Source organism: Erithacus rubecula, assembly GCF_903797595.1.
Source record: "Erithacus rubecula genome assembly, chromosome: 10".
NCBI classification, from domain to species: domain Eukaryota; kingdom Metazoa; phylum Chordata; class Aves; order Passeriformes; family Muscicapidae; genus Erithacus; species Erithacus rubecula.
The window spans coordinates 1,694,341-1,719,680 of record NC_136662.1 but is presented as its reverse complement, the minus strand read 5'-3'; the positions used below and the strand labels follow the sequence as shown (position 1 = coordinate 1,719,680).

Below are 25,340 nucleotides of genomic sequence, written 5' to 3'. Positions count from 1 at the left end.
GACGCTGCGGCTGTCACATCCCTGGCAGTGCCCAAAGCCAGGCTGGACAGGGCTTGGAGCAACCTGGGATGCTGGAAATTGTCTCTGCCCACGGCACAGGATGGATTTTAAGACCCTTCAAGCCATGGATTCTTGGATTTCCTGCCCCAAAGTGGGTGTTTCTGCAGGAATCTCATCTCGCCTCGGCCGCGCTGCTCTTCCAGCCCGGGCTGGGCTCGTCCCTTCCATCCGCCATCCATTCATTTGTTTATTGCCCGTGTCACTTGCACAAACATTTCCTGCAGGCTCGCCCCTCCTCACGGACGGCTTGGTGCTCGGGGTTGCGAAAGGATACCTTATAAACAAAATAAATAAAATAAAAGGGAATGGGGGGAGGGGGGGAGCAAAAAGTTTTCAAATAGTTAAAAGAGGTTTTTTAAAAAAATAAAAGGAGGCAGAGCGGCGACTCCGCGGGCTCCGGGGGCACGGCGGCCTCCGGGGCGGGGCTGGCGCGGGGGGCCCGGCCCGGCCCCCGCCCGCAGCCCCAGACGCCTCCCCCTGCCCGCGGCGCCTCCGCTCGGCCCCGCCGCTCCCGCTCCTCCTCCGCGCCGCACTTTGCGTCTCTCCGTGTGCTCTGCGGGGCCCGCGGAGCGCCGAGAGCGCGGGGCAGCGGCCGCCGCCGTGCCCTGCATGGCGGGCGGCCCGCGGCGCTGAGGGGCCGGCGCTGAGGGGCCGGCGCTGCCCGCGGCGCTCCCCCAGCATGGCGCGGGGCGGCGGGCGGCTGCAGCCCCGAGCCGCCGCTGCCCGGAGGGGCCGGGGGCCGCTCGGCCTCCTGTGCCTGGCGCTGCTGGGCGCGCTGGGCGCCGCCGAGGCGGAGTTCTCCATCCTGGACGAGGCGCAAGTGCTGGCCAGCCAGATGAGGAAACTCGCCACCGAGGAGCTGAGGGTCGTCACCATGCAGGTACGGCCCGGCCCGGCCCGAGCCTCGCCTGGTTTTCCCTCCTTCCTTCGCTCCCTCCCTCCCTCCTCCACACGCTCTTCCCGATTCCTGCCTTGCCCTTTCTCTCTCCCTTCCTTTCTTCCTTTATTCCCTCTCCCTCCGTCGGTTCTTTTCTTCTTCGCAAACTTTCCCTACCCCCTGCGCGAGCTTCTCCCGGCTCCGTTCAGCCCCCGTTCCCTCAACCCTGATTCTTTCAATCCCTGCTCTACTCAGCCCCGGCTTCTCTCAGTCCCTGTTCCCTTCATCTCCAGCTTCTCCCGGCTCCGCTCAGCCCCGGTCCTCTCCGGCCCGGCTCTCATAGCCCCGATTCTCTCTGGTCTCGGTTCTCCCCGAGCTCCGGTTCTCCCCCGGCCCCGCTCCCTCATCCCCGGTTCTCCCCCGGCCCCGCTCCCTCATCCCCGGTTCTCCCCCGGCCCCGCTCCCTCAGCCCCGGTTCTCTCCCGGCCCCGCTCCCTCAGCCCCTGTTCTCTCCCGGCCCCGCTCCCTCAGCCCCGGTTCTCCCCGAGCCCCGGTTCTCCCCCGGCCCCGCTCCCTCAGCCCCGGTTCTCCCCCGGCCCCGCTCCCTCAGCCCCGGTTCTCTCCAGCCCCGCTTCCCCGCAGTGCGAGGAAGGCGAGCGGGGCCGTAGCGGCGGGGCATGGTCAGTTTCTGGTTTATTTGCAATGCACGGTCAGTTTCTGGTTTATTTGCAATGCACGGTCAGTTTCTGGTTTATTTGCAATGCACACAATAGGAGTAGCCAGAAGCGGCTCTGGCAGTGTTGCAGGGTCCGAGCCCGGCGCGGGGCTGAGCCCGCCGTGCCCCGGGCGGCTCCGGGCTCGGTGCTGAGCATCCCGCGGGCAGGAGCTGCGGGGCGATCGCTGCTTTCCCAGCTCCAGAGCGCGGCCGGAGGAGTTTATTCAGTGCTGGGTTGGCGGCGGGGCTCGGGGGAAGGTTGATCTCCTTGCCGGCAGTTCTGGGCTGCTGTGGGGCTCGCAGGGAGCGCTGGTACCTGCGGAACCGCCCGCGGCTGCCGGCCCTCAACGGGAGGGGGAAAAGTGAAATCGGATCCCAGGCGGCTTTCAGGGGAAGGTATGGTCAGTAGCAAATGCAGTTTTAAAAGCCTCCCAGATTGAAAAGGAGACACTTTCATAGGATCAGCGGGGGTCTCTACCCAAATGGCCTTTTATCTTCTCTAAACTGGCTGTATTCTCTCACCTCTGGATCATCATTGTGCCGGGCCGCCTCCTAGGGCTCGTTTTGTCCGGGCAAACACTGAGCTGTCTCTTGTCCTTGATGCTAAGGAGACACGGATTTAAATGACTTCACTTAACAAGGTGCATTATTGATGTACTGAATTCAAGGAAGTCCCTTTTTTTTTCCCCTTCTGCCGTGCATACGCATGTATGTATTTCCCCTCAAAAGACAGAAGCATAATCCTTTGCTTTGGTGGAGTCTCTGTTAATGCAAATTAAGTTAGTATAATTGCATTGCTAAATCCGTTTGTGGCGTAAAAAAAAAATAAATTATAATGCGATCACCTCAACGTGTGTTGTATTTGAAAAAGCAGCTCATAAAAATATACATTGTCACAGGAATTAACTGCAGGATGAGCCAGGTTTTCTTTCCAAGAATTGTATACCAATGATCCGAGCTCGGGAACAGTCTGGATGCCAGTGCATGGAGATGCAAATAATGTTAAAATTCTGTTTACTATTAGTTGGATATTTAAGGCCTTGAAGTAATTTAATGTGGTGAAACTGGTAGTTAAACTGAAACCCTTTTCATACTGAGCTCTATTTTTATATGCTTCATATTTTCAACTCCCATCACGCTAATGCCCAGTCTGTCCCTTGCTCCCCTTTGGAACATTGTTACAGCTGTTTAAGATTAAAAACCGGTGGGAACAAACCTCCCCTGATTTTAGAAGCTTTTTTTGCTGACTTCCTACAGTAGAACAAAAAAATGTTATGACATGTGTCACTGCAGCCCCTGCTTCTCACTTGGTTTTGGGGCTGAAATTTCCAAAGCCTGCTCAGGCAGGGCTGGGTGTAGCTGGCACAGAATTCCCCTTTTTCTCTGCTTGGTGAGCACCTGGTGCCAGGTGAGGGCTGCCAGCACAGTGGGGATGCTTGGGCTGAAGACAGAAAAGATTTTGTGGGATTTTGCAAGGAGAGTGAGAGCACTTCTGTGCTTTAAGTGATACAAATCCAAGGTATTGTCCTGGTTTGGAGGGTGCCAGTCCCCAAACCAGGACTAGTGAGGGGAAGCTGTGGTAGCAGCAGGAAGGGTTCATTCCCAGCCATCAGTGAGCTGTGCTTTTATTCCCCTTCACAAAGCAGAGAGGAGGAAGTGGCAGGATTTAATGCTTCCCTTGCGTGCTCTCCCCATGCTCTGCTCCTTGCCAGCTGTGGCTCCCACATCTGCACATCCTGCTGACAGGCAGGAGGTGGTGTCAGCACAGGGCTCTGCAGGAAGGGTCTGTCTGAGCTGGAGGTGGGGAGCAAGCATCCAATGAGTGCAGGAGCAGGTGGGAATGCCTCAGCAGAGTGAAGGTGAGGGGTTGGTTGGGTGTGTTTTGAGTCTGGGAAAAGAGAAAAGTGTATACAGAGCCTCCATGAGTGCAGGAAGGCAGGATGAGGTGGAGTCTCCAGAGCAGGCACCAGAGGAGCAAGTGGAGGGGGTAAGAGGAGAAGCACTGGATTTGTGAGCCTGACATGCCTGTGAGATGGGAAGGGAGTAATGATTGGGGGAGCTATGAGATATGAAATAAATCTGGGAGTGCTGATGGTGCTGTAAATGAGCTCCTTCTCTGTGTGGTGACTCCTGGTCCCTTCTACCTGTGCTTCATGGTGCAGCAGCAGTGAGGACTGAGTTATTTATGTTATTTTGTGTTGAGAGGAGTGAGATGCAGCTGGAAGAGGCTGAAGCTACAGGCAGACTGAGGATGGGAGAGGTTTCTGGTGGCAGCCCCAGCCTGACACTTGGTTTAGGCACTGCCACCACAGTTTTCTATTTGCAGACTTGCATGAGGGCAGTGTCTGACTGTTACCTTTGGGGAGAGCTTTGTTTCCTCGCCCATGCAAGTGCTCTGGTTTCATTTATAATTTTTTTCCTTGAATGGCACTGCCTAGAGCAGCTGAGGATCATGTAGTGTAGGTGACAACTTGTGAGTTGCATCATTTGTTGAATGTGTTGAACAGCAGCTTAAGGGTTTCTTATTTGAATTTCCAATTAGAATATGTTTGTGCCATACCAAGGATTCCCTTAGTGAGAACACGTGCTGGGCTCTGCAGTGTGTGGGGGTTCCTGGATATCTGCTGCTGTGTTATTTCTCCAGGAGTGGTTAAATATTGAAAGTTCATCAGTTGTCTGATTTTCTCTGTTGCTCTGATTAATTATTGTTCCCCTTCTGTTTGACAGTTCTGCCAAACCCCTTGTTAATGATGTTGCTGTGTCTTAATATTCTGTGTCTTCCCTTTCACATACTGGGGTGTGGGTGATGTGTACATACACATCTTTACAGGGATTTTTGCCCTGAGCAGCAGAGGTGATCTGTTGAGATTTCCAGAAACAGCCTCACCACAATCCCTTCCCTCTCCCTCCTGTAGGACTGGAGAAGGATTGTGGCTTGTGCTTTATCACAGTCACCTGTAACTGTTCTCTTGTTTTTTCAGCAGCCAGAGCACATTAACAGCATCCCTGTCATGGCAGGGAACACTTCTGGCAGCAGCTGCATCCTTGGGAGGCAGTGTGCAGTCCCAGCTCTGTATTCCCTGCCATTCCTCAGCAAACTGCATCCTAAATATCCCATGGCCAGGGGGAAATGCCTGAATATCCCATGGCCAGGGGGAAATGCCTGAATATCCCATGGCCAGGGGGAAATGCCTGAATATCCCATGGCCAGGGGGAAATCCCTGAATATCCCATGGCCAGGGGGAAATCCCTGAATATCCCATGGCCAGGGGGAAATCCCTGAATATCCCATGGCCAGGGGGAAATCCCTAAATATCCCATGGCCAGGGGGAAATGCCTGAATATCCCATGGCCAGGGGGAAATCCCTGAATATCCCATGGCCAGGGGGAAATGCCTAAATATCCCATGGCCAGGGGGAAATCCCTAAATATCTCATGGCCAGGGGGAAATCCCTAAATATCCCATGGCACCACTGGCCAAGGGCTGAAGCTCAGTCAATGAGTACTTGTGTGACAGTCCTGTAATAGATTCTCCTGAGCACAGCTGACACTCAGCACTAATTCAAAGTTAAAAGCCATTTTTTACTAAAATTAGAACTAAATTGGTGGTTGTGGCATGTCCTGATCTGTGGGTGGGGTTTCACCATGGCTCTTACCTGGCTCATCTGATCCCAGCTTCTCTGGCCTGGCTGAAATTACAGGGTGGCTTGTTGGTTGAAACAACTGAAATTCTTTAGTTGGGAGGTGAAGGCAGGAAAAGAATAAATCAGAACTTTTGTGAGTGGTTGGTTTGGTTTTGGCAAGGTTTAAACCTCTAAATCTGCTCTGGGTGAAGAATATTTTTTCATAGTGTGGGGCAAGGTAACATTTCCATCTCCAAAACAGGGATGTAATACTTACAGCCAGAGTTGAAAGGAATAAGAGAAATGCTTTGAAGATGAAAAGCATGAAATGCCTCTCTAATTCTCAAAATGCATGTTGATGTTTCCAGCCAGACAGTAACAAAAGTTGTAGGCCCAGAGGGATTTGGATATTTGTGAAGGCAGCTCTGCCATCTTAATCCTGAGCTCTGCTCTGAGAAGGAAACTCAGCCCTTCCTCATTGTCTGTTACTCATCTTGGGGGCTGGAATTAAAAAATTGCATTTTGAATCTGAAAGAAAAAAAAAAAAAAGCAGTTTGCTGGTCACTTTTTTAATAGTTTATTTTTGATATGAATGCTGTGCAAACAATAATATATGAACACATCAGGTGATGCAGTGATGTGTAAAATAACAGCTTTGCACAGGCTTCTCCTGGTTGATTGGTGAGCATGTTATTTCTTTATTTATCTTCCTAATAGCTTGTCTGGCCATATGTTTTTCAAGAAGAACAGATTGTGCTCAGACAAGCACAGCACAAGAGATGGAGACACGTCCAGGGGTTTATATGGGCTGAAAAATCCACTTTCTTTGAGGATTTTTGAGTGATGGCAAAGAGTTGGAATCACCACAACTGTCCATTTATTCAATCCTTTTGAAAATGAGCACTGACAGAATGCAGCATTATTTATTTTTTTCTAATGAGATTGTCTTCTGGCTGCTGGATTTACTACTTAGAAGAGATAAATCCCATTTTGAGCTGTCCTGCAGACCAATTTAAATGCCAGAATGGTGGTTGTCTGTCTCTGAAATCAGAGGTTTCACACGTTTCTCTATTTCTTTTGATGGATCTTTATAAATATATTTGTGGTGAGTGTGTGCAAGTGGTGTAAAACCCCAGGTCCTCCAGCTCTGAAACCTGGACCTTTTGCACCCTCAGCACAAAAATCTGCCTCCTTTTTTTTTTTTTGTTTTGCCTATTATTTTCAGCTTGTGAACCTGAAATACAAAAAAAAAAAAAAAAAAAAAAAAAAAAAAAACAAAAAAGAAAAGAAAAAAAAGATAAGGAAGGCTGTTAAGTGTTTGCTTGTACCTTTTTGGGTTATTTTAATATTATTTGGCAGTAGTGTGTGCTGTAGTAATTATTACAGAGTAGAAACCAGTGGATAAAACCTCATCTGTTTTCCATGATTATGCCTTAGTTTGAGCCCAGCTACAGCAGCTTTATTCGAGGCTCTCTGGCAGCCCAAATTTTTTATCCTTTCCCACACACATTCCTTCTTTTTTTTTTTTTTTTTTTTTTTTTTTTCCCTAACATGAAACATTTCCAAAAGGCAACGAGAGGTGCTGGTGGAAGGGCAGAGCAAATCTGAATTTTTAATTAGGCTTTGAGTCTCTTCAAAGGGTGGGGGTGTCCTTAGTGATGTGGCATCAGCCAAGGCTGACATTCCACTTCAAACACTGGGAATGCAGCTGGCCCTGCCTGATAAAAGTTGGGATGTGGAGCAGCAAGGTGGGCTGGCAGATAATGAGGATCCTGCAGTCCCTGGGACAGCAGAAATTCAAATATCCTGGGAAGGGATTGGGAATCTCAGCTGTGCCAGGGCTGATAACACAAGGAGGGTTCACAAGGAAATAAACTCGTTTTTTTCTTGGAGTTGTTGGTGCCTGAGAAGCTGCTCTGCTGCCATAGCCTGGCCAGGCACTGGGGAGAAAAAAACCTAATTTTTTGTTGTCAAAAATTGCAAGAAATTCTCTTCTTTCACAGAGGCAAGATGTGTTTGAATTGGAAAAAAAAAAAAAAAAAGAAGTTTTCTTGTCTGTGTGTGTTTTTCAGTTATTCTGTTCTGCCTGTGTATTAAAAGGGAGAAACAAGAATAAATACATTTTTTATGTTTGTCAATTTTTGGGGAGAAATTGACCAAAAGTGCTCGGGGCTTTGTCAGTCCAGTGCCCTTCTGTGTGAGCTGCCCAGCTCTAAGGAAATTTTGTTTATTCCTGTTGTCAGGGCACTTCATGGATGGAACTGGGGTTTGGGGCTACCTGAGCCTGGAAATGGCAACACTTAATGGATCAGGAACTTCACTGAGGGTTGGATAATGGCCCAGGAATGATTTCTTTAATGCCATTGAATAGGAAAATGCTATTTTTTTTGCTTTTTTAATTTTTTTTTCTGTGGATGAATAATATAACTTAATAATTGCAATTTTAGTGATTTATCTAATGCATCAATCTTTGTTTTGTATGTCAAAAAATTTTGCTGAGGTTTTGGTTAATAGCTCTTGTATTGTAGGTTTAATGCAGAATAAAGTGTAAAAATGTAGAGAGCCTGCATTCCTCAATCATCATTTTCCTGTATTCTTGTTGTTCTTCAATACCATGCAGTGTTAATAAAATCTGAAAGGATATCCTTGTGTTCTCTTTTCCATGGAAAACAGAGGATAAAAACATCAGTGCTTATGCAATGTCTGTTGTGGAAATTTTCCTTTTCTGATATAAAACATAAGCCAAGTTATTGCTTGAATCTTGTGCTCTGCATGTTCTTCCCTGTGCAGAAATCTGGATGAAATTATGTGTCTGCTTCAGCAGGGAAAATGTGATCTGACTTTTGAAACAATCCTGGTGCCACAAATGAGGAACACTCATTCCCAATCCCAGGACAAGTGTTAATGGAGTCACTTTATCAGCTGCCTCCATGGAGAGTCTCCCAAGTGATGCTGCAAAAGTATATTTGCACAATTACAGTAATTAGTACAAGCAAACTATTACATCTCCCTTTAGCAGCTCCCCAGCAGCTGATAAAAACAGATTTTTGTGGCACTGTTTTCTCTGAGCTCATGGATTTAAACAGCTTGGACTGTGTGATTTGAACCCCCTTCTACCTTTTGGCTAAAAAACTGTAATTTTCCTTTCAGCATGTCTGCAGGACTGTCTAGCCAGTGCTCCCTGTCCAGTTTTGACTTTATTTTGCACATATCCCTGTGATGCTGGAGGAATTTCTGGCTATACTTAGAATTGTCACAGGTGGGAATGAGGCCAGGGGAAAAAAACCAACTTTAAAATAGACACATCTGGAAGTTGCCATAAAAGTTTCTAGGAGGTGGAATGCCTTAAGCAGGATTTCTGGTGTGTTCACCCTGGCAGGGTTATTTTTGTGCTGTTTTTGGGGAGTTCACAGCACATTGCATGTGGAGATAAGCTCAGCTTGGCAGAGGGGAGTGGTGGCAGCACAGCAAAGGGCCAAGGTGCTCCCATGACATCCCTGGCCCTGCTCAGTCCCTGCTTCTCTCCCTTTCAGCAAAACAAGAATTAAAAACATTTCCTTTTGGGCTGTGCTTTCACCTCAGGACTCATATCAGACCAAACCTGGGGAGGTGTTTGTGGTGAGGGCTGGGGGAGAGGGGCAGAACCCCAGAAATAGCTCTGGTGGGAGCCTGTTTGCCTGGAGCAGGCTCTGAGCCAAGGCTGGGAATGCCACAGGGAGAGCCTGGAGAACCTTTGATTTGTTGCAGGGAAAATGGGATTTAACAGTGAAAATCTGAGCTGACTTTTGAAACAATCAAAAGATGGGATTGCTCCAGTGTGGGTAACTCAGCTCCTGGTGCTTCCCAAACCCTGGAAACTGGGATCCCCATCCTCAGCAGAGAAAATGGGATTTAACAGTGAAAATCTGAGCTGACTTTTGAAACAATCAAAAGATGGGATTGCTCCAGTGTGGGTAACTCAGCTCCTGGTGCTTCCCAAACCCTGGAAACTGGGCTCCCCATCCTCAGCAGCAACTGGTTGTGTTTCTCTTGAACTGGAAGAGAAAAATGAAAGGTGTGAGGCTTTTTTGGCTGCTGAGGTGCTGGATGTGCTGGAAACCAGGAGATTTTTTTAGGAATACCCTTCAATGGACTGCTTGGTGTGCCTACAGAATTGTGCATTTTGTGGGAGCAGAAGTAAATTTTCCAAAAAGTAAGTTTTGCTTTCAGTGGTTGCCTGTCCATTGCAAACCAGCACAGGGGCAGCTGCTGATGGGTACAGAAGGAACTCACATCCAGGATATTTTTATTATTTTGTTCATGGTCAGTGAATGAGCAGATTGTTTTTCCTCTTTACTCCAATATTGAAATCATGCAGCATTTCTGACTTTTGCTAAAGACTATTGGGAGAATAAGAAAGAAGCAGGATCTCCCATCATTGCAAGGAGTATGAAATGAGGAGGAAAAGCCATTTCCAATCCATGGATCTTATATTGCAGTTCTTATTTTGTTACAGGAAGCTGAATTTGTTAAATAAAAAACAAACAAAGAAAAAAAAAAAAAAACAATGGCCATTTTTTTTCCTCTCTTCTTTTTTTCCAGTTGGCAACAGTCTGGTCAAGCCCTCAAGGACAGGTGTATTCCAGAGGGGCCAAACTAACATTTTGGAGGCAGGATTTTTGTGTGGTATGGAAGACATTGAAGGATAAAAATAGAAGTGATTTTAATTTGAGGTTAATACACTTAGCAGTTTTAACAATGAAAGGATATTTAATATAAATAAGCTACAGCTGTAGGTAGTTCAACTTCCTTGGGCACATTGTTTGCCCAAGGAATTGTCTGGAATATGAATTTCAGAATTATTTTCATTCCTTTTGCCAGTGGCTCTGCAGGACTGCCAGGTGTGATGTGGGATTTATTCCTTTGGTCTGTTTTTGGGAGAGTTCAGCTGCTTTTCATAGGGAAAACTGCACATTCTGGAGCAGGCAGGAGTGAGCACTGAGGATGCTTGTTTGTCACATTTGTGGTCAGGCAGCTGGTTTGAAACTGTAAATTTCAATCTTTGATTTGTGTGATTAAAATTAGAAAATCTTATTCCTGGCTACACAGTCTCTTGTGTCTTCCTTGAAGGAGGTTCTGTTGAAAAAAATGGAAGAAGGTTCATATTCACATGGATTGCAGGAGGAGGATGGAAATTGTGGATTTCTGAGAGTTTGTCAGCTTTAGATGGAGGTGGAGGTTGCAAATCCAAATCTAATGGCACTGAGTAGCCAAGCTTCTCTTGTCTGCTCATTAGTGCAATTGGGGAAAACAAGAAATCTTAATTTTAATTTTTTCTTTTTGACTGAAGTGAAACTATAATTATAAATTACCATATTCTGGCTCTTCCTTTTGAATTCTGCTGCTGTTCCATTTTACAATCCCTAGATCATTCCAGCAGCTGCTTTGATGGATGTGCTTGATGGTCTTGAAGTTGTTAAATTCAGTTCACTGATGATCCAGCTGTTCTTGGCAGAGGGGAACCTCTGCTGTGCTGAGCTCACCACTGGGAACACAGGATTTTATTCCAAAAGTTGTGTTTGGTTTCTGAAATTTTAAATGCTGACATACTGATGATGCTGTATTTCCATGAAAACTACTGGCTGCAAAGCCAGAATTAAAGCAACCCCAACATAGCCATGATAGGAGATAACTTGTTTAATAGAAAATAGAAATGACCAGTTGTTTATTTTAATTTGGTGTGAAATTCAAGCTCATGAATTTTAAAATATCGATTCACTGTGATGTCACATAAATAGTATTTTGACTCCCCCTTCATATTTATGTATTTATTCAGCAAGTGGTTGGCTGAAAGTCTAGAAATACATTTTTTTTTTAAAAAAAAGTATATTCTGGTAATTACAACCTCAGACTTTGAAACGCTGCTTTTTCCTACCTTTCCAAGAATAGAAACTCAGCCTCCAAAAATAACTGAATCCCAACATCCATTGCCATGATTTTCAGTGCTTGGGATGGTGGATTTCTCCTCGAGGAGCAAAGGTGCAGCAGCTATTTTGGGAAGAAGTGGAGTGGAGATGAAATCAATGCAGAGCTGCTCTGGGAAGGCTCCTTGGAAATGTCAGAGCTGCTTGGTGTGTGTCATCTGCAGGGCTTCACAGAGCCTGGAAAATCAGGATAAAGGAGAGGAAAAACAAGCAGCTCAAAAGGGATAGCAGTGATTAAAATATGTAGTGAAGGAGGTGTTAATTTGGGATTCTTTGGAATTGCACAGAAAGCTGTTCCTGGTGCATCCAGGTGCTCACTGTGTGGGTCAGGCTCGTTCCAAGCTCTCCTCTGGATTTATTAACTCACATCTTCCTGCAGCTTTGATACAAAAAATGTCCCTTCTTGTCCAAGGCCTTTGATGCCAAGCCCTGGCTCCTTGGGAAGCACAGGGGATCCTGTGGAGTGTGTTCATCCATCTCCTGTGCAGGGGGAGGGAGAGCAGGGCTGCATTTCTGCTGCCTTCCCGTGTCACTCCTGGCCTCTGTTGGCTTCTTTTCTGCCATTTTTGCCATTCCCTGTTGTCTCCTGCTTCCCAGTGCCCCTGGGGTGCTGGAGGTCACCTCCCAGCCCTTGGCCTCACCCTGCACAGCTGAGGTGGCAGCTCTGGTGTGGCAGGGACCTCTCCAGTAGAATTCCAACAGGGAATAAAAAACAGGAATTTTGTACTTGATGGAAAATAACCATAAGGGGCTTTTGATGTGAGCATGGAGTGATGGGAGAAGGAGGAAAGTGGAAACCTTGCTATAGCAAAGCTGTGGTTTGCACAGGCTGGAATGCAAAGCTGGCCCAAAGCCACACCCACACTGGGGAGGATTCTCAACTTCTGCCTTTGATAATGTACAAAGAAAAAAGATTATTTTAAAAAAAATTTTTAAAACTTTTTTTTCCTTTGGTGGACAGAAGATAACTTCCTTTCTCACAAAGCTGGCAGGAGTCTATACCAACCTTAGTTACTCAGAATCTCAGGAGATGCTGAGCCCCTTCAGGAAAAGGAAAGGGAGGCAAAATATGGATAAAAGTGACTGTTCACTGCTTTGGTGTTGATAGGAGCAGGAGTGGCAGCTCACAGTTCATCCTGATCCATGGTGTAACAGCAAGATCTGATCTGTTATTTCTGTTATTTTTTTAATTTATTAACTTTCTGTTTCCAATCTGCCAGAGCAGCAATTGCAGTGTCTTCAGAGCATCACATTGTGTGCAGGATCACTGTCAGGGCTGAATCCTCTTTTCCATGCTTTCCTGAACAGTGTGATGTGCCTGAGTGTCACCAAATAAAGCAATGAGAGCTTTAAAACATAAAAAAATCCACGTTCTGAGTGTTATCAGAGGACTGTGCAGCATTCCCAGCTCCTCATTTCAAATCCCACTTTTCCAGTGATAGACTTAAAAATCTTATTGTGCAGTTGAGTTAGTGACTGAGCCTTCACTTTATAATCACTTTATAAAGCACATGCACATTAGCAGGACGTGTTTAATGGACACAGGGCCCAGATGAAAGGGCTCTTTGTGGCAGGAGCCTTTTGTGCCTTCCTGGATCCCTCAGCAATTCCTGTCGAGCTTCCCAAGTCTGCCTGACACGGGGGGGGGGGGCTGAGGAAAAGCCCTGGTGGCTTTCAGCTTGAGTGGAGAATAATGGGGAGCAGGATGGGAGTGGGGGAGGGCTCTGAGCTCTGCAGTTCCTGCTGCCCCAGCTGGGGCTTTGCATTCCCAATGACCTTCCCTGGAATCACAGTGGGATTGTGGCCACACCTGGGGACAGCTCTGCTCAATCCCTTTATTCCCCAGCTTTGTCTGGAGTGGCCACTTACCACAACAGCATTGGATTTATTTATCATTTTGGTATTTAATATTTTTTTAACTGAGATTTGATGTTGTCTTTCATCTTCTCTTTAATTTCTCGGCTACATTTTGTTTCATGTCTGTGACTCTTACAAAACCTTTTTCTAACACTACCTTTCATCCTCAAAAAAATAAGGCTGCAAGGTCATGGATATATTCAGCATGACCTGGCAATAATCTTCATGAGAACAAAAACTTAGTGGACACATATTTAACTTTCCATTAATAAAAAGACACTTTAGACAAAAAAAGTCCTGGTTTGTCTGATGAAGATGTCTTCTTTTGTGCTGTTGCTGATTCACGTGGTGTTTTGTGGGATCTCAAGCAGAGTGAGTTTCAGCTCCTGCAAAAACTTTGGGAAATCTGTTCCAGTCTGGAAATTGCTGAGTAAAAATGAAGTGAGGGAAGATTGCTAATTAACAAAACCAAACTGTGAGGGTGGGAAACATTCACAAGAAATGCACATATTTAATTGAATTAGGAGATGGATAGGTGTGATTGGAGTAGAGTTTCTGGTTTGGTGAGATCCCAGAATTGTTAAGGGTGGAAAAACTCTCCAGGAGTATCAAGTCCAGGCTGTGCCTGCTCCCCACTTTGCCCCCAGCCCAGAGCACTCAGTGCCACCTCCAGGAATTCCTGGGACACCTCCAGGGATGGGCTCTCCAACCCTCCCAGGACCATTCCAAGCCCTGACCATCCTTTCCATGGAGAAATTCCTTCTGATGTCCCACCTGAGGGTCAGTGTGCAGACACTGCTCGTGAGTTCCCAAGAGAACATCCTGGTAAGGGAGGTCCAGGGGCTGCTTGGTGGCTGCAGGTGTGTGTGGATACCAGCAGTGCCTGTGGGGAGCATCACCTGCTCCTTGCTCCTGTCTCCATCTCCTCCACGTGTTTGCCCTCTGTTTTCCACACTGGAAACTCCATTCTGCAAGAGAGAACCAAAGTTCTTGTGTCTGGAGTTGAGCATCTGCAGCTTCTCCAAGGGCAGAGCTGGTGGCTGTGTCTGGCTGAGGACCAAACCAAGGGCTGGGCTGCACCCAGGTGCCCTCAGAGGGAATTCAGTAGGAAAATGCTGCCAGGGGAGCAGGAACAGGGTGAAAGGCAGAGGGCTGGGCTCTGTTCCTGTGGCACATGAAAACACTTCTTGTCTCAGGATCAGCCAAGGTGTTTGCATTGATGTCATTGCTGAGGGAGAGTTCTTCTGAATCATTGCAAGAAGCTTTAGGAGATGAGGCACTCAAACATCTGAAGAAGCTGCAGGTGAAGCACTTGGTGCTTTTTGCCAAGTGGATTTGTGGCATTTTCTGTATAAACCAAATGAGGTCCTTCCCAGGTGTGCTCATAAATGGGTGTGTGTCAGCTATTCCTCAATATTCTCTCACCCGAGAAAAGCTCTCACAGCAGGCAGATCTGTGATTTTCATTCACTTAACTCTGTGTTTAAAAACTCTGTTATCTGGGATGTGTGTAAATCTGTGGTATTTTTTTTCTCCCTCTCTTTTCCATCAAAATAGGAGAAAATCTGGCAAAAGGCTGAGGTTTTCTTAATATTTTTATATTTTTAATTAATTATATTTGTAACTCATCTTAAGGCTAAAAACTCCCTGGTTCATGAACTTTCCCTTTTTTTTTCTTTTAGTTTTCAATCCTTAGCTCATTAGCTAGAATCTCCTCTATAATCATCTCTAATTGCCTATCCCACTTGCTCAGTGAAATATTTAGACAAACACTCTGTGGTAGTACTGTGAGCTGGGCTTTTAATTTCAAATTCTTCATTAATTTCACTGCGTGTTTGCTGCAAGTTTTGTGTTCTGCACATCTTCATTTTTTTTTTATGGGTGTTGAACATTGAATTGAAACCAGGCTCTTCTTTGTCAGATGATGGTTTCTCATGAAAAATAATAAAATTTTCCTTTTCACACAGCTACTGCTTTGCAAGCTGGGATAACAAATACTCTTTTTTTTTTTTTTTTTTTTTTTTTTTTTTTTTTTAAATCAGCAAAAAACCCTTCTATTATTATTTCTATTTTATTTTTGGTGACTGAAAAACTGCAACAGGAAATGACCCCAGCCACAGTTTCCATGACACCCTCTCACTTGAATCCAGTTTTCAAGCAGATGAAAGGCCCAAGCAGCCTTTTGATAGTGAGCAGCTAATTGGGTGCCTGATAGAGGCAGGTTTTTCTCTGGGAAAAATAAAAAAGAAAGGAGCCAAGAAGTGGAACAGCTGTGTTTTGGTACATGTGTGTAATCCCAGATAAAACTCTCCAAGGACAAGGAAAATTAAGAATCTTTAAAAACCTAAATGTGGCTGAGTTTTTTTTTGGGGGGGTGGTTCATATTTAGAATAAAAATCTGCTGGAATGAATGTGGTGATAAATGAGGGAGTTGTAAAATCTGAGATGTGGTGCTGGGTTTTGTTTCTGTCTGGGCAAGAAAATGACAGTTTGGTTTTTCTTTTGTGTTTTTCCTTTGCTCAGTACATTTCTACCCCCAAAAAATGAATGGTTGGAGGCTGTTTTCAGCTCTTCTGCTCTCAGATGAGCTCTGTGGCTGTGGCTCCTCTACCACTGTGTGCTAAAAATGGAGAAGAAGGTAGAAATTTATCTTTCTGGTGGAGAAATTCTGAGTTTTCTGGTGGTTGTTAACATCCATGTAACCCCTGTGCTGAACAACAATTGTGCAAGGCATGGCAAAGGGGATAATTAATTAAAATAGAGGGAAATGAAATCACAGATTATTCTGAGTTGGAAGAGGATCATGGAGTCAGCTCTGAAATGAGTGGCTGATGCAAAGATCAAACCTTGGTGTAGCATTTTTTTGTAAATGGATTGAATCTCAGGATTTTGATTGGAGGGATAAATCCTGATGGAATCGAGTTTTGGAATGAGCTGTGACTGCTCAGGGTGCAGTTTTTTGAGTCAGGTGGGAGATGTTTGCTCCTGCTGCAGCACCTTTGTGTCACAGGGCTTTGCCTGATGTGTTTCTTGTCACTCTGTGTGGGATCCCTTGGATTTCCTGGGAAGTTTGGAATTCCTGGACAGGAAAGTTGTAGGAACAATCTGAGATGGGAACCTCGTGTGCTTTCCATGTCCCTGTGAGCCCTGAAAGTGTTTCCAGCTCATCAGTGCTATTTCCAAAAATTGTTTTCTCCTCCTGAAGTTTTCCATGCAGAATATTTATTCTTCTTACTTCAAACTAAATGAAATAATCTGGATTTTATCTCCTGAGTAATGGTGCAACCTGGTCTGGTGGAAGCTGTCCCTGCCCCACGGGATCCCATGAATATCAAAGAAAACTTGTTTTTTTTTTTAATGCAGGGGTGTAAAATTAATGTAAAATGAGTCTTCAGAACAGGTGGAACAACTGATTAATAGAAGGGTTTGTGTTAAATGCAGCTTTTAAAAACCAATATCTGTGTTTTCATTAGGGCTCTGTCATCAGTTGAATCTTGCAGGGTGGGTGGTGGTGTTTTGTGTGGATTTATTTTGGTTTTGTCTTCCAAGGCAGTTTTAATGCTTGATCAGGATATGCCAAGCACTAAAAACAAAACTAATTTTACAACTTGTAAACTTAAAATGGCATTGACATTGTACAAACCACTTGTCTCATTGTGTCCCCTCTCTCCACAAGGAACACATCAAAATTAAGTCTGGAACCTTCTTTCCCCCAGTTTCTTCTACACTTTTTGGAGTTTTTAGCTTCATTGTGGAAGTCTCCTGCTCTTTTTTGATTAATTCAATGAGAGGATCCAATCACTTTAATAGAAATAGTAGCTTGTGGTTAATAATGGTGAAAATTGGATGCAAATACGTGAAAAAATATCCAATTAACATAAGCAAAATTAGTGATTTCTGTGTTTATCAATCAGAATGTGCTCCTAACTGTCCTAAAGTCCATTTATTAATCCCTGACTCGGTGTTTGGGGAGGATTTGGTTGGCATTCCACAGTTTTTAGATTGTTTCAGGACTCATAACTCTGACCATGTGGAGCAGAGTAAACCCAAACACTCCGTGGGATAATTTATATTTCCATCAGATAATGCTCAGAAACGTTCTGTGGATGAGAGTGGGAGAACCTGGGAGGGAGCCAAGTCCTGCAGAGCCAGGAAATGTGGAAAAAACTGGGAATTGGTTACTTGGGATTTAGTGATATTGTTACAATGGTCACATTGTTAATTTTACTTTAAATGTTACCAAAATTCTTACACAGTAAGATACAGGTAGCTGCTTCATATTGTTACTTATTCTTCATTCATTTGCAGGTGAGAAACAGGAGCACAACCCCTAATTTATATATATAATCCTGATTTCATGTGTTATGAGACACTGGAGAAAGGATTTGCCTCTGAGAGTTTTCATCACTTTTGCTTCATAAGAAATTCAATATTCTTTCAGTTTGTTCTGAGCCTGAAATTCAGATCCTTCCTTCATTTTCATCCTCTGTGTTTGAGGATGGACATCACTTCTTGGAATGTTTGGAACTTTTCTATTTCCTGATGCTTTTGATTTTGTAGCCTTGTGTTTGTGTCCTTGTTAGGAGTGAAAACCAGGATAAAAGTGCAGCTGGGGAGGTGAGAGGAGCTTTGAGCTGCTCCAGTGCAAAAACTACATTGTGAAAACACACATGGAGTCTGGAAATTAAAATACAGATTCCATGCTGGAGCAGAGACCTAAGTTAATTCCTGGGTATCAGTAGTTTATTAAAGTTGAAATTTATTCATTAATTTGTGAAGATAAATTATCACTATCAGCATAATGAAAAATTTTCAGCCCATTAATTTTTTTTTTTTTTTCCTTCCTCCATTTCCTGACAATCAAATGCTGCTGCCAGTGCAGGAGTAACTGTGAGACAACAGGAATATTCATTCCCTGAGTAGCATTAATCCACTTCCATTCCCCATTCAAAGCACTGTTAATGCCTTTATTTCTCCTTGGAGCCTGAACTCACTAATCCTGATCCCAAAGTGGATTATGGTGTCGTTCAGACAGATGTGCAACACTCAGATAATTGCACAGAAAGGCAAAAGAAAGGGAATTTCTTTAGTTGCTGAGCTGGAGGTGGTCTCCAACCAGCCTTAAATCCTTAATTCAATTTCAGGTTTGCCACTCAGTCCTGTTGGCCTCGTGCTCTGGATGATTTCTAATTGGAAAACTGCTTGGGCTGATCCATATTTTATGTGCATTGAAGCATCCTCAGGAATTAAAAATGAATGGATGGTAGGAAATGTTGAAATATTATGAAACATCTAATTTCAAGTGCAAATATCTGCCTAGGGATCCTTGATTATCTTTAATGAAGATGACACTACCCATGATCAGCACAAGTGCTTCTCAAATAAGGGAGTTCATAGAAGGAAATCACAGCAGAGATTTGTTTGGAGTAAATGAGCAGCTTTTTCTCCAGAGATTCCAAAATATTTTATTTAGACAAAGTTAAACATGACTGGAGATTAAAAAAGAGGTCAAGTCATCCTCTCCTGTTTTGAAAGAGAAATTGGTTTGTGTTCATTTACCAGGAGCAATGAATTTGCTTCTTAGTTTGTAAATATTTTGTGAAAAAGCAGCTCGTGAGAATATTTATAGAGGGAGTGAAAAATAATAATTGCCTCTGTCACTGCTTGAATTGTAACACTGTGTGTGCACTTGAGGCCTTTTTGATCTTTTTAATAGGTACAACCCAACTGGCAATGACATCACATCAGGAAAGGAATTAATGCTGCCACTGTCAACTTCCTGAATTGGGATTTTTTTTCTGAAAAGCTGCTTCCCTCCAGTTTAAATCCCTTTTTTACAGTAGAAATCTGTTCCCACATTCTGTTGTCTGCCCTGTCCTCGTGATGTTGTGCTCTGTTGGCCAGAAATCACAAGGCTGTGTGGATGGGCAGGGTCCCAGGACTGTGCTTACAGATTTGTAGCAAGATCAGGTGTGATTTAGGCAGCAAAACACAAATCTGATATCAATTTGAGATATTAATTCCATCCTCCACAGCTGGGATTGTGCAGTTCTGGACTTGGAAGTTTGCATTGAGGAGGTAAAAACAACTCAGAACAGAGGAAAAAACAAATCTTCCAAAAGAGCCCAGGCTGTTCCCAAACATCCTGTTTGGTGGTTTCTTTTTCCTCTTTTCTCTTTGCTCTGCAGCCTTTTTGCATTGTGATTTTTGGGATTTCTCTCCCATGTTTTCCTCTATGATCAATAACAATTATAAAAAGCCCCAAATGGGCAGTTTTTTTCCAAGCAGAGCTGAAGCTGCAGTAGTGCATTTCTCCCTTGAAATCTTGAGGATAACCAGTGGGAAATCAGGGATATCCCAGCAGAACTCTCCTGCACTGACTCCAGGGATCTGTGGCTTGAATTTGTGGGAATCTGGAGCCAAGAGCATCCCTGGCATTGAAATAACTGCAAAAAACTCCTCCCCTGGCTAAGGAGGAGATGCCTGAGAGGAAACTGAAAAAATCCTTCATGGTAACCTGCAGGTGAAATTCCTGTAGGGAGATTTTTTGGGGGGCAGTTCTTACAAATGTCAGCTGCTAATCTGAGTCTAATTTCAGACAGAAATCCTTCAGGGTTGTTAATCACAGCTCCTCAGAAGAGCACATTGTGATTTTTAAATTGCAGTTGAGTCTTGCTGCTTAGTGTTTGAAAGGTAAATAGATTTAGAATCATTTCAGCACAGCTCGTTTTTAGAGGGCTGGGATCATTATTTAGGATAAACCATATTTGAATAAACCCTCTCCATCCCTGCTGTGCTGGGACCATCCCATCCTCTGGGACCCAGACCTGGATCTCCCACCCTTGGCTGGTTTGGGAAACAATGAGGGTTCAGAAATCAAATAAAATCCCAACATCTGATGGTTTTTTGCTCCCAAGGGATGGATGTAGGAATTCCTGTGGGATATCTTGGCAGGAGTGCTGCAGAGTTCTGCTCTCTGCAGCTCCTTCCCTCATTAAATCTGCAGCTTTCTCTCCCTTTTCTGGGTTAGAATCCACTCTGTGCTTGATTAACACTGGAGGTTTTGTTTGAGTTTTGGTTGTTGGTTGTTTTTTGTTTTTTTTTTACTCCTCCCTCTTTCATGTAAATGATGTCTTGCTATTTTACTTGCTTTTTCCCTTTTTTAATTAGAAGAAGAAATGCTTGCATTCATGCACAAATTGCTTTGAAGTGCTGTAAGAATTCAATTCATGAGCTTCCTCCAGTCTCAATCTTTAATTTTTTTTTTTTTTTTTTGCAAACTGATAACATCTAATGGCTGTGCTCTTTCCAGGAGATTACATTTGTTTTCTGTGGGCTGCTCTGCCTCCTCCTGTGTCCTGAGATAACGAGTTCAACACGAGGGAGAAGTTCAGCAGCAGCTGCCAGAAACATTCCCAAAGTTTTGGTTCTTGTGCTGGGCCACAAAAAAACAAGGGAAGAACAGTCCTAGGGACTGTGGGGACCTCTGGGTGCTGTGGGACAGCTCAGCTCCTTGAAAAAGTGCTTGAGCACTTTCTCCCAGGGATTACCTTCTTTGCTTTATTTACTCGGGAATTATTTGTTACTTTGCACCTGTATGTTGTTTTTTGGGCTGCAGGATGCAGTCTGTCAGTGTTTAGGGTGTTGGTGGTGATGGATTTAGATTTTTTTTTTTCTTTTCTATTTTCCATATATCTGTAATCCTGCAGTCCTTTAATATATTAACTCTAAACTCCATGTACAGTTTTAGCTGCTGCTTCCCCATTTTGCTCAGACACAACAATTCCTTTCCAAGGGAATCAAGGACTCCTCACTGTCTCAGCTCTGAGAAATGTGAATAAAAGTGAGTTGGGGGCAGCAAATTTGGGGTAAATGATTTCATGACCTGAAGGTGGAATTGGGAAATTAACCCCCAATATGCACATTGGCCAAACTTATAAAAGTGTGAAAACTTGTGACCCATTGAGGGGTTTTGTCTGCCCAAAATGTACCTGAAGGATCTTCAGTAAACAGAAACACTTTTTATTTTCTTGATTCTCTCTGACCTCTGTTTTTAGGTAAATCCCAAAAAGGCACCAGTGCTTCCAGGTGGAATTCTGGCCTATGGAATACCAAGCTGTCAGATCCATCACTGTGCTCAATGTCTGAGTTCATTCCAGCCCTGGTTTGGGGGCAGAGGGGGAAATCCCCATTTCCAGCACTGGTGGATGAGTAATTCTCTTTTCATTAGCACTGGAGTGTGGCAAAATGGTGTTTCCTGCCTCTCACAGAGCCTCCCAGGGGATTTCAAACCCTGAGGTCAGATGAGTGCAGCTTAAAGGGGCTCTGCTCTGCTTCTGGAAGTGTTTGGTGGCTGATCCCCCCTTTTAAAGGTGGGGTCACAGCCCTGGCACTGGCCTTGTGTCCCCAGGGAGCTGCAGAACAGCTGAGGTGGGACAGGAGCTGCTCAGTCCTGCTTGGCCAGGGCTCCTCTCACTTTGGAATGGAACAGCTATTTCACACCCAGGGAGTGATTAATGTCATTAATGCAAAGTGTGGATCTTCTTGAGTTACTTTTTAAAGTTCAAGGGAGGGATTCCACCTAAGAATTTAAAATTGCACAGATTTGCACCCTCTCCTTTCTGCTCAGGAGAGGAAGGAAGGGGGTTATATGAAATATAAATAATACACAAATCATCATATAAAAATGATGCAGATGAGGTATTTCAACAGGTGACCTTAGAACTTCTGTACTTATTAATTCAACTAATAGTATAAATGAGAGCAACCTTGGAGTTTTTATTGCAGACACTGACTCACAGGAAGGTGATTATATCCTGCCAGTCTTTTTCAGGTTACTACTCATCCATTATTTATCTCTAGACAATAATGTGGGTGTTTTGGTGCAAGCTCCTGCACATGGACTGCAGTTTGTGTTAAAACTTTAATCATGAGTGTCTCTCCAAGTGCAGGCCCTGGGAGACAGCTCCTGTCCCAGAGAGGTTGTAGGGAAGATTTTTGGGGTATTTATCCTGTTCCTGCTGAAAGATCCTGAAAAATGACACTCTTGGACATTTAAAGCAAACATTTCTGTAATTAGGTTGCCATCAGCCCATTCATTTCATGCACAGAAGTTCAGCACTGTGATTTATGATCTTGAAATCCCTGGATTTAAGGTTGTCTGCTTGGGTATTGTTTTCTTCTGATTCAAGTAAAGTTCCTGTGCTGCAGAATTTCTCCAAGTAAAACCCATCAGCCTCTGCCTTAATTATGAAAAACTGATCAGGAAACAATCCCCTTTCTTGGTGTGTCTGTCCCTTTGTGCTTTGGGATTTTTTCTTGACTTTACTGCAAAAATCCTGGCTGGAATGTTTTTCTGCAAACTGCTGTACATTGAATTCATGAGCAAATTGGACAAGCACAGTAATTACACTAAAGTGGTATCAACCCCTTCTGGCTCTAGGATTACAGCTATTTACAAGTCTTGGGCTGCTGCTTAAATTTTTCCCAATTTTTAGTCATTTTGACATGAGTTTGAAAGCAAACCAGAAGACTGAAACCCAGACATCTCCCAATAGAATGAAGGCTCTGGTCAATTTTGCTCCTTTTAAATGCTCAATTTTAGGTTCTCTTTAAAGAAGAAGGGCAAACAAAATGCAGAAAAGTGAAAACAGTTCACTAATCAAAATATTCTCAACCTGAAAAAAACCCATAGAAATATTGGAAGTTTTACATCCTAGAGGCTGGAATGAGGGGTAAGTGTAGGGAGAAGAAATCCAATGCCATTGAGAAGCCCATCTGCTTTGTGTTTTAAAAAAACAAGCATGACTTTCTTTTTTTCTGCCATGCACATTGTCAGGAGAATAACCTTAGTCAAGTTACACTGGCTAAATGAATAATCTCTTGAACATGTGGAACTCATTTTCTTGGGGTATTTTCCCCTCTCACTCTTTTTCCCTTCCTCTTCTCTGGTCCCTTGAAGAAGAAGACAAATTAACCTGCTGGTTCCTGATTGCATTTTTTGGCACTTACTCTGCTTTCCAGAGTTTTCTCTCCTTGCAAATATCTGGATTTTTCCAAATTTATAAAAGTTGTGCTCTGTTTTGCTCCTTTCCAGTGTTCCCCATCTCCACTGTGAGGCCTGAAATGATCCAATGGCATTTTACCTCCCACATTTGATATATAAATATTAACTGAGATGCTTTTGGCCATTAAAATTAAGATCAAATTTCAATCCCAGTTCTCCTGTGTTGCCTGGTGTATATTCCAGTGCTGCAGGAATGTGATGGGCACCTGGTGGAAGCTTGAGTCTTAAATAGGGACCTGATGAGCAATCTTCATTAAAAAAAAATGAGAAGGGAAATATTTTCCCACTTAAAACCTTAAAATATTGGGCAATATGTGCACCCAAAAGATGTATTATGAGCCTACAATGTTAATTGGGTCTCACATAATTCTATTAATTAGTATTCTGTTTTCTGCTGGTTATTGATTTCTCAGTTCTCATGCTAATTAATCCACATTTTTGAGGTTTTTTTTCCAAACAGGGAATTTCCAGCACGTGCTGATTGTCTTTGTTAGGCTCTTCTTTACCTTCTGCTTTCTGCAGCATTTCCTTGGAGGGATATAAAATCTGCATTTTTGGTGTCCAGTTTTCAGCCTCATTGAAGCTCACAGGGGTTAGTTCAGCAAAACTTCAAATTTCAGCCATTTTCCAACCAAACTCTAATAATATCAGTCTGAGAAGAAAGGTAGCTGTGTGCTGGCTAAAAATGGAAATCACACTGCTTATGATTAATTAAAACAACTTATTAAAAAAGTGAATTAGAGGCATTAATTAGAAAAATGAATTAGGAAAGTTCCAATTTCCAAGAGCCTGTGAAGGTACTGAGTAAGCTGAGCTCAGCATCACTTTTCTCTCTGATTCAGGTGTCTGTGGCTGCTCCACAAATAATGTAATGAGAAAGAGCATTAATTAGTTAAATCCCCTCTGAAAACATCCCTTTTTTTTCCAAACCCACAGGAGGAGAAAGGCATTTGTGGGGTGGTGTTGGGATATTCCTTTCAGATCCCACTGGATTTGCCTTTCCCTGTGTTCTCCTCCAATTCTCTTCAGCTTCTTCCATGTCTTACTGGAAATTTTTGGAGGAAAACACAGAGCATGTCCCTGATCTCCTGGGAAGGCTCTATTTAATGTTCCTTGGTTTTAGAAAATGGTAACAAAACAGAACACGAGATGGCTTCAGTCACTGCAAAAACAAACTGCAGGCAGAGCCACAGGTTTCCCTGAAAACAGCCTCACTGGGGGAGTTCCACCAGAAAAAGGATTTGTTGGGTATTTGTTTGCTCACCACTTTTATAAACATTAACCTTTCAAGTAGGAACCAGACCCTGGTTAGGGGCTGCTTGAAGTTTAAAAAGTATCACAGCCCTGCTGAGCTAATTCTGCCTGTGTTTTACACACCTACATTTTATTATTCTGTATAACTTCTTAAATATTACTGATTTTTACTCAAATATGACAGGTAACAGCAGCCCATGCCCTAAACCTGCTGAAAGATGGGTGGTTTTTTTTTTTTTCTTTTTAAAATAGCTTGTATGGTGAAGCAGCTTCAATATATTTACAGCTCAGTGACTATTTTACTAATCCTCTGTTTGTTTTCCTTCATTCTCTTTGTCTCAAAAAATGTTATTTTTGTTGTCAGGGAGATGGATTTGTGCCTTGTCTGGCAAATAAAGTGATGTGCAAATGGTTGAGTGCTCTGCAGAGCAGTGCTTGTGTTTGGTTGGGGACCTTGGAGATTTGGGGGTGGTGGCTTCTTCTGTTTGTTTTGATGCTGTGCTGACAGACTGGGGCTTTTGGAAGTGTTTTTCTCACTGCAGTGCATTTTAATCTTGAGGAACTGAGGGAAAGAACCAGTTAATATTTTACTTTTTATGCTGTGCTTGGTTTGGAGTCTTCTCCCAGATTTAAAACTGAGTTGCCTTCAGTTTCAGATCAATAAAAGTCTCTCAAGTGGATTTTTTGGGACACCACAAAGCTAAACTCGAGCTTATCTCTGGCTTGGTGGGAAACCTGACTCCATCCTACCCTGAGATGAGCTTTGGGTGCTGGGCCCATCCATCACTGTCTGACCCCACCTGTGCCACCCATGGGATGCTGGTGGCCCAAATCTTCCCTGTCCCAGCCCCCTGCTCCTGAATCCTCCCCTTATTTCCTGATCTCTCTCTCTTATCAAAGACAGAGCCTTATTCAGAGCTTTGTGC

The 25,340-nt window shown here is 43.9% G+C and overlaps 1 protein-coding gene across 1 annotated transcript in view; it reads left to right on the top strand.

Moving 5' to 3' along the window:
- Nucleotides 1–733: 733 nt before the first annotated feature.
- The window catches only part of CACHD1 (cache domain containing 1), a gene marked incomplete at its 3' end in the record, with an annotated part of 86,885 nt that continues 62,278 nt past the window's right edge, over nt 734–25,340 (top strand). Inside the window, exon 1 of the mRNA XM_079314444.1 lies at nt 734–940. Coding sequence (XP_079170570.1) covers nt 740–940 — 201 coding nt within the window. The 5' untranslated portion in view covers nt 734–739. The remainder of the gene's footprint in view (nt 941–25,340) is intronic.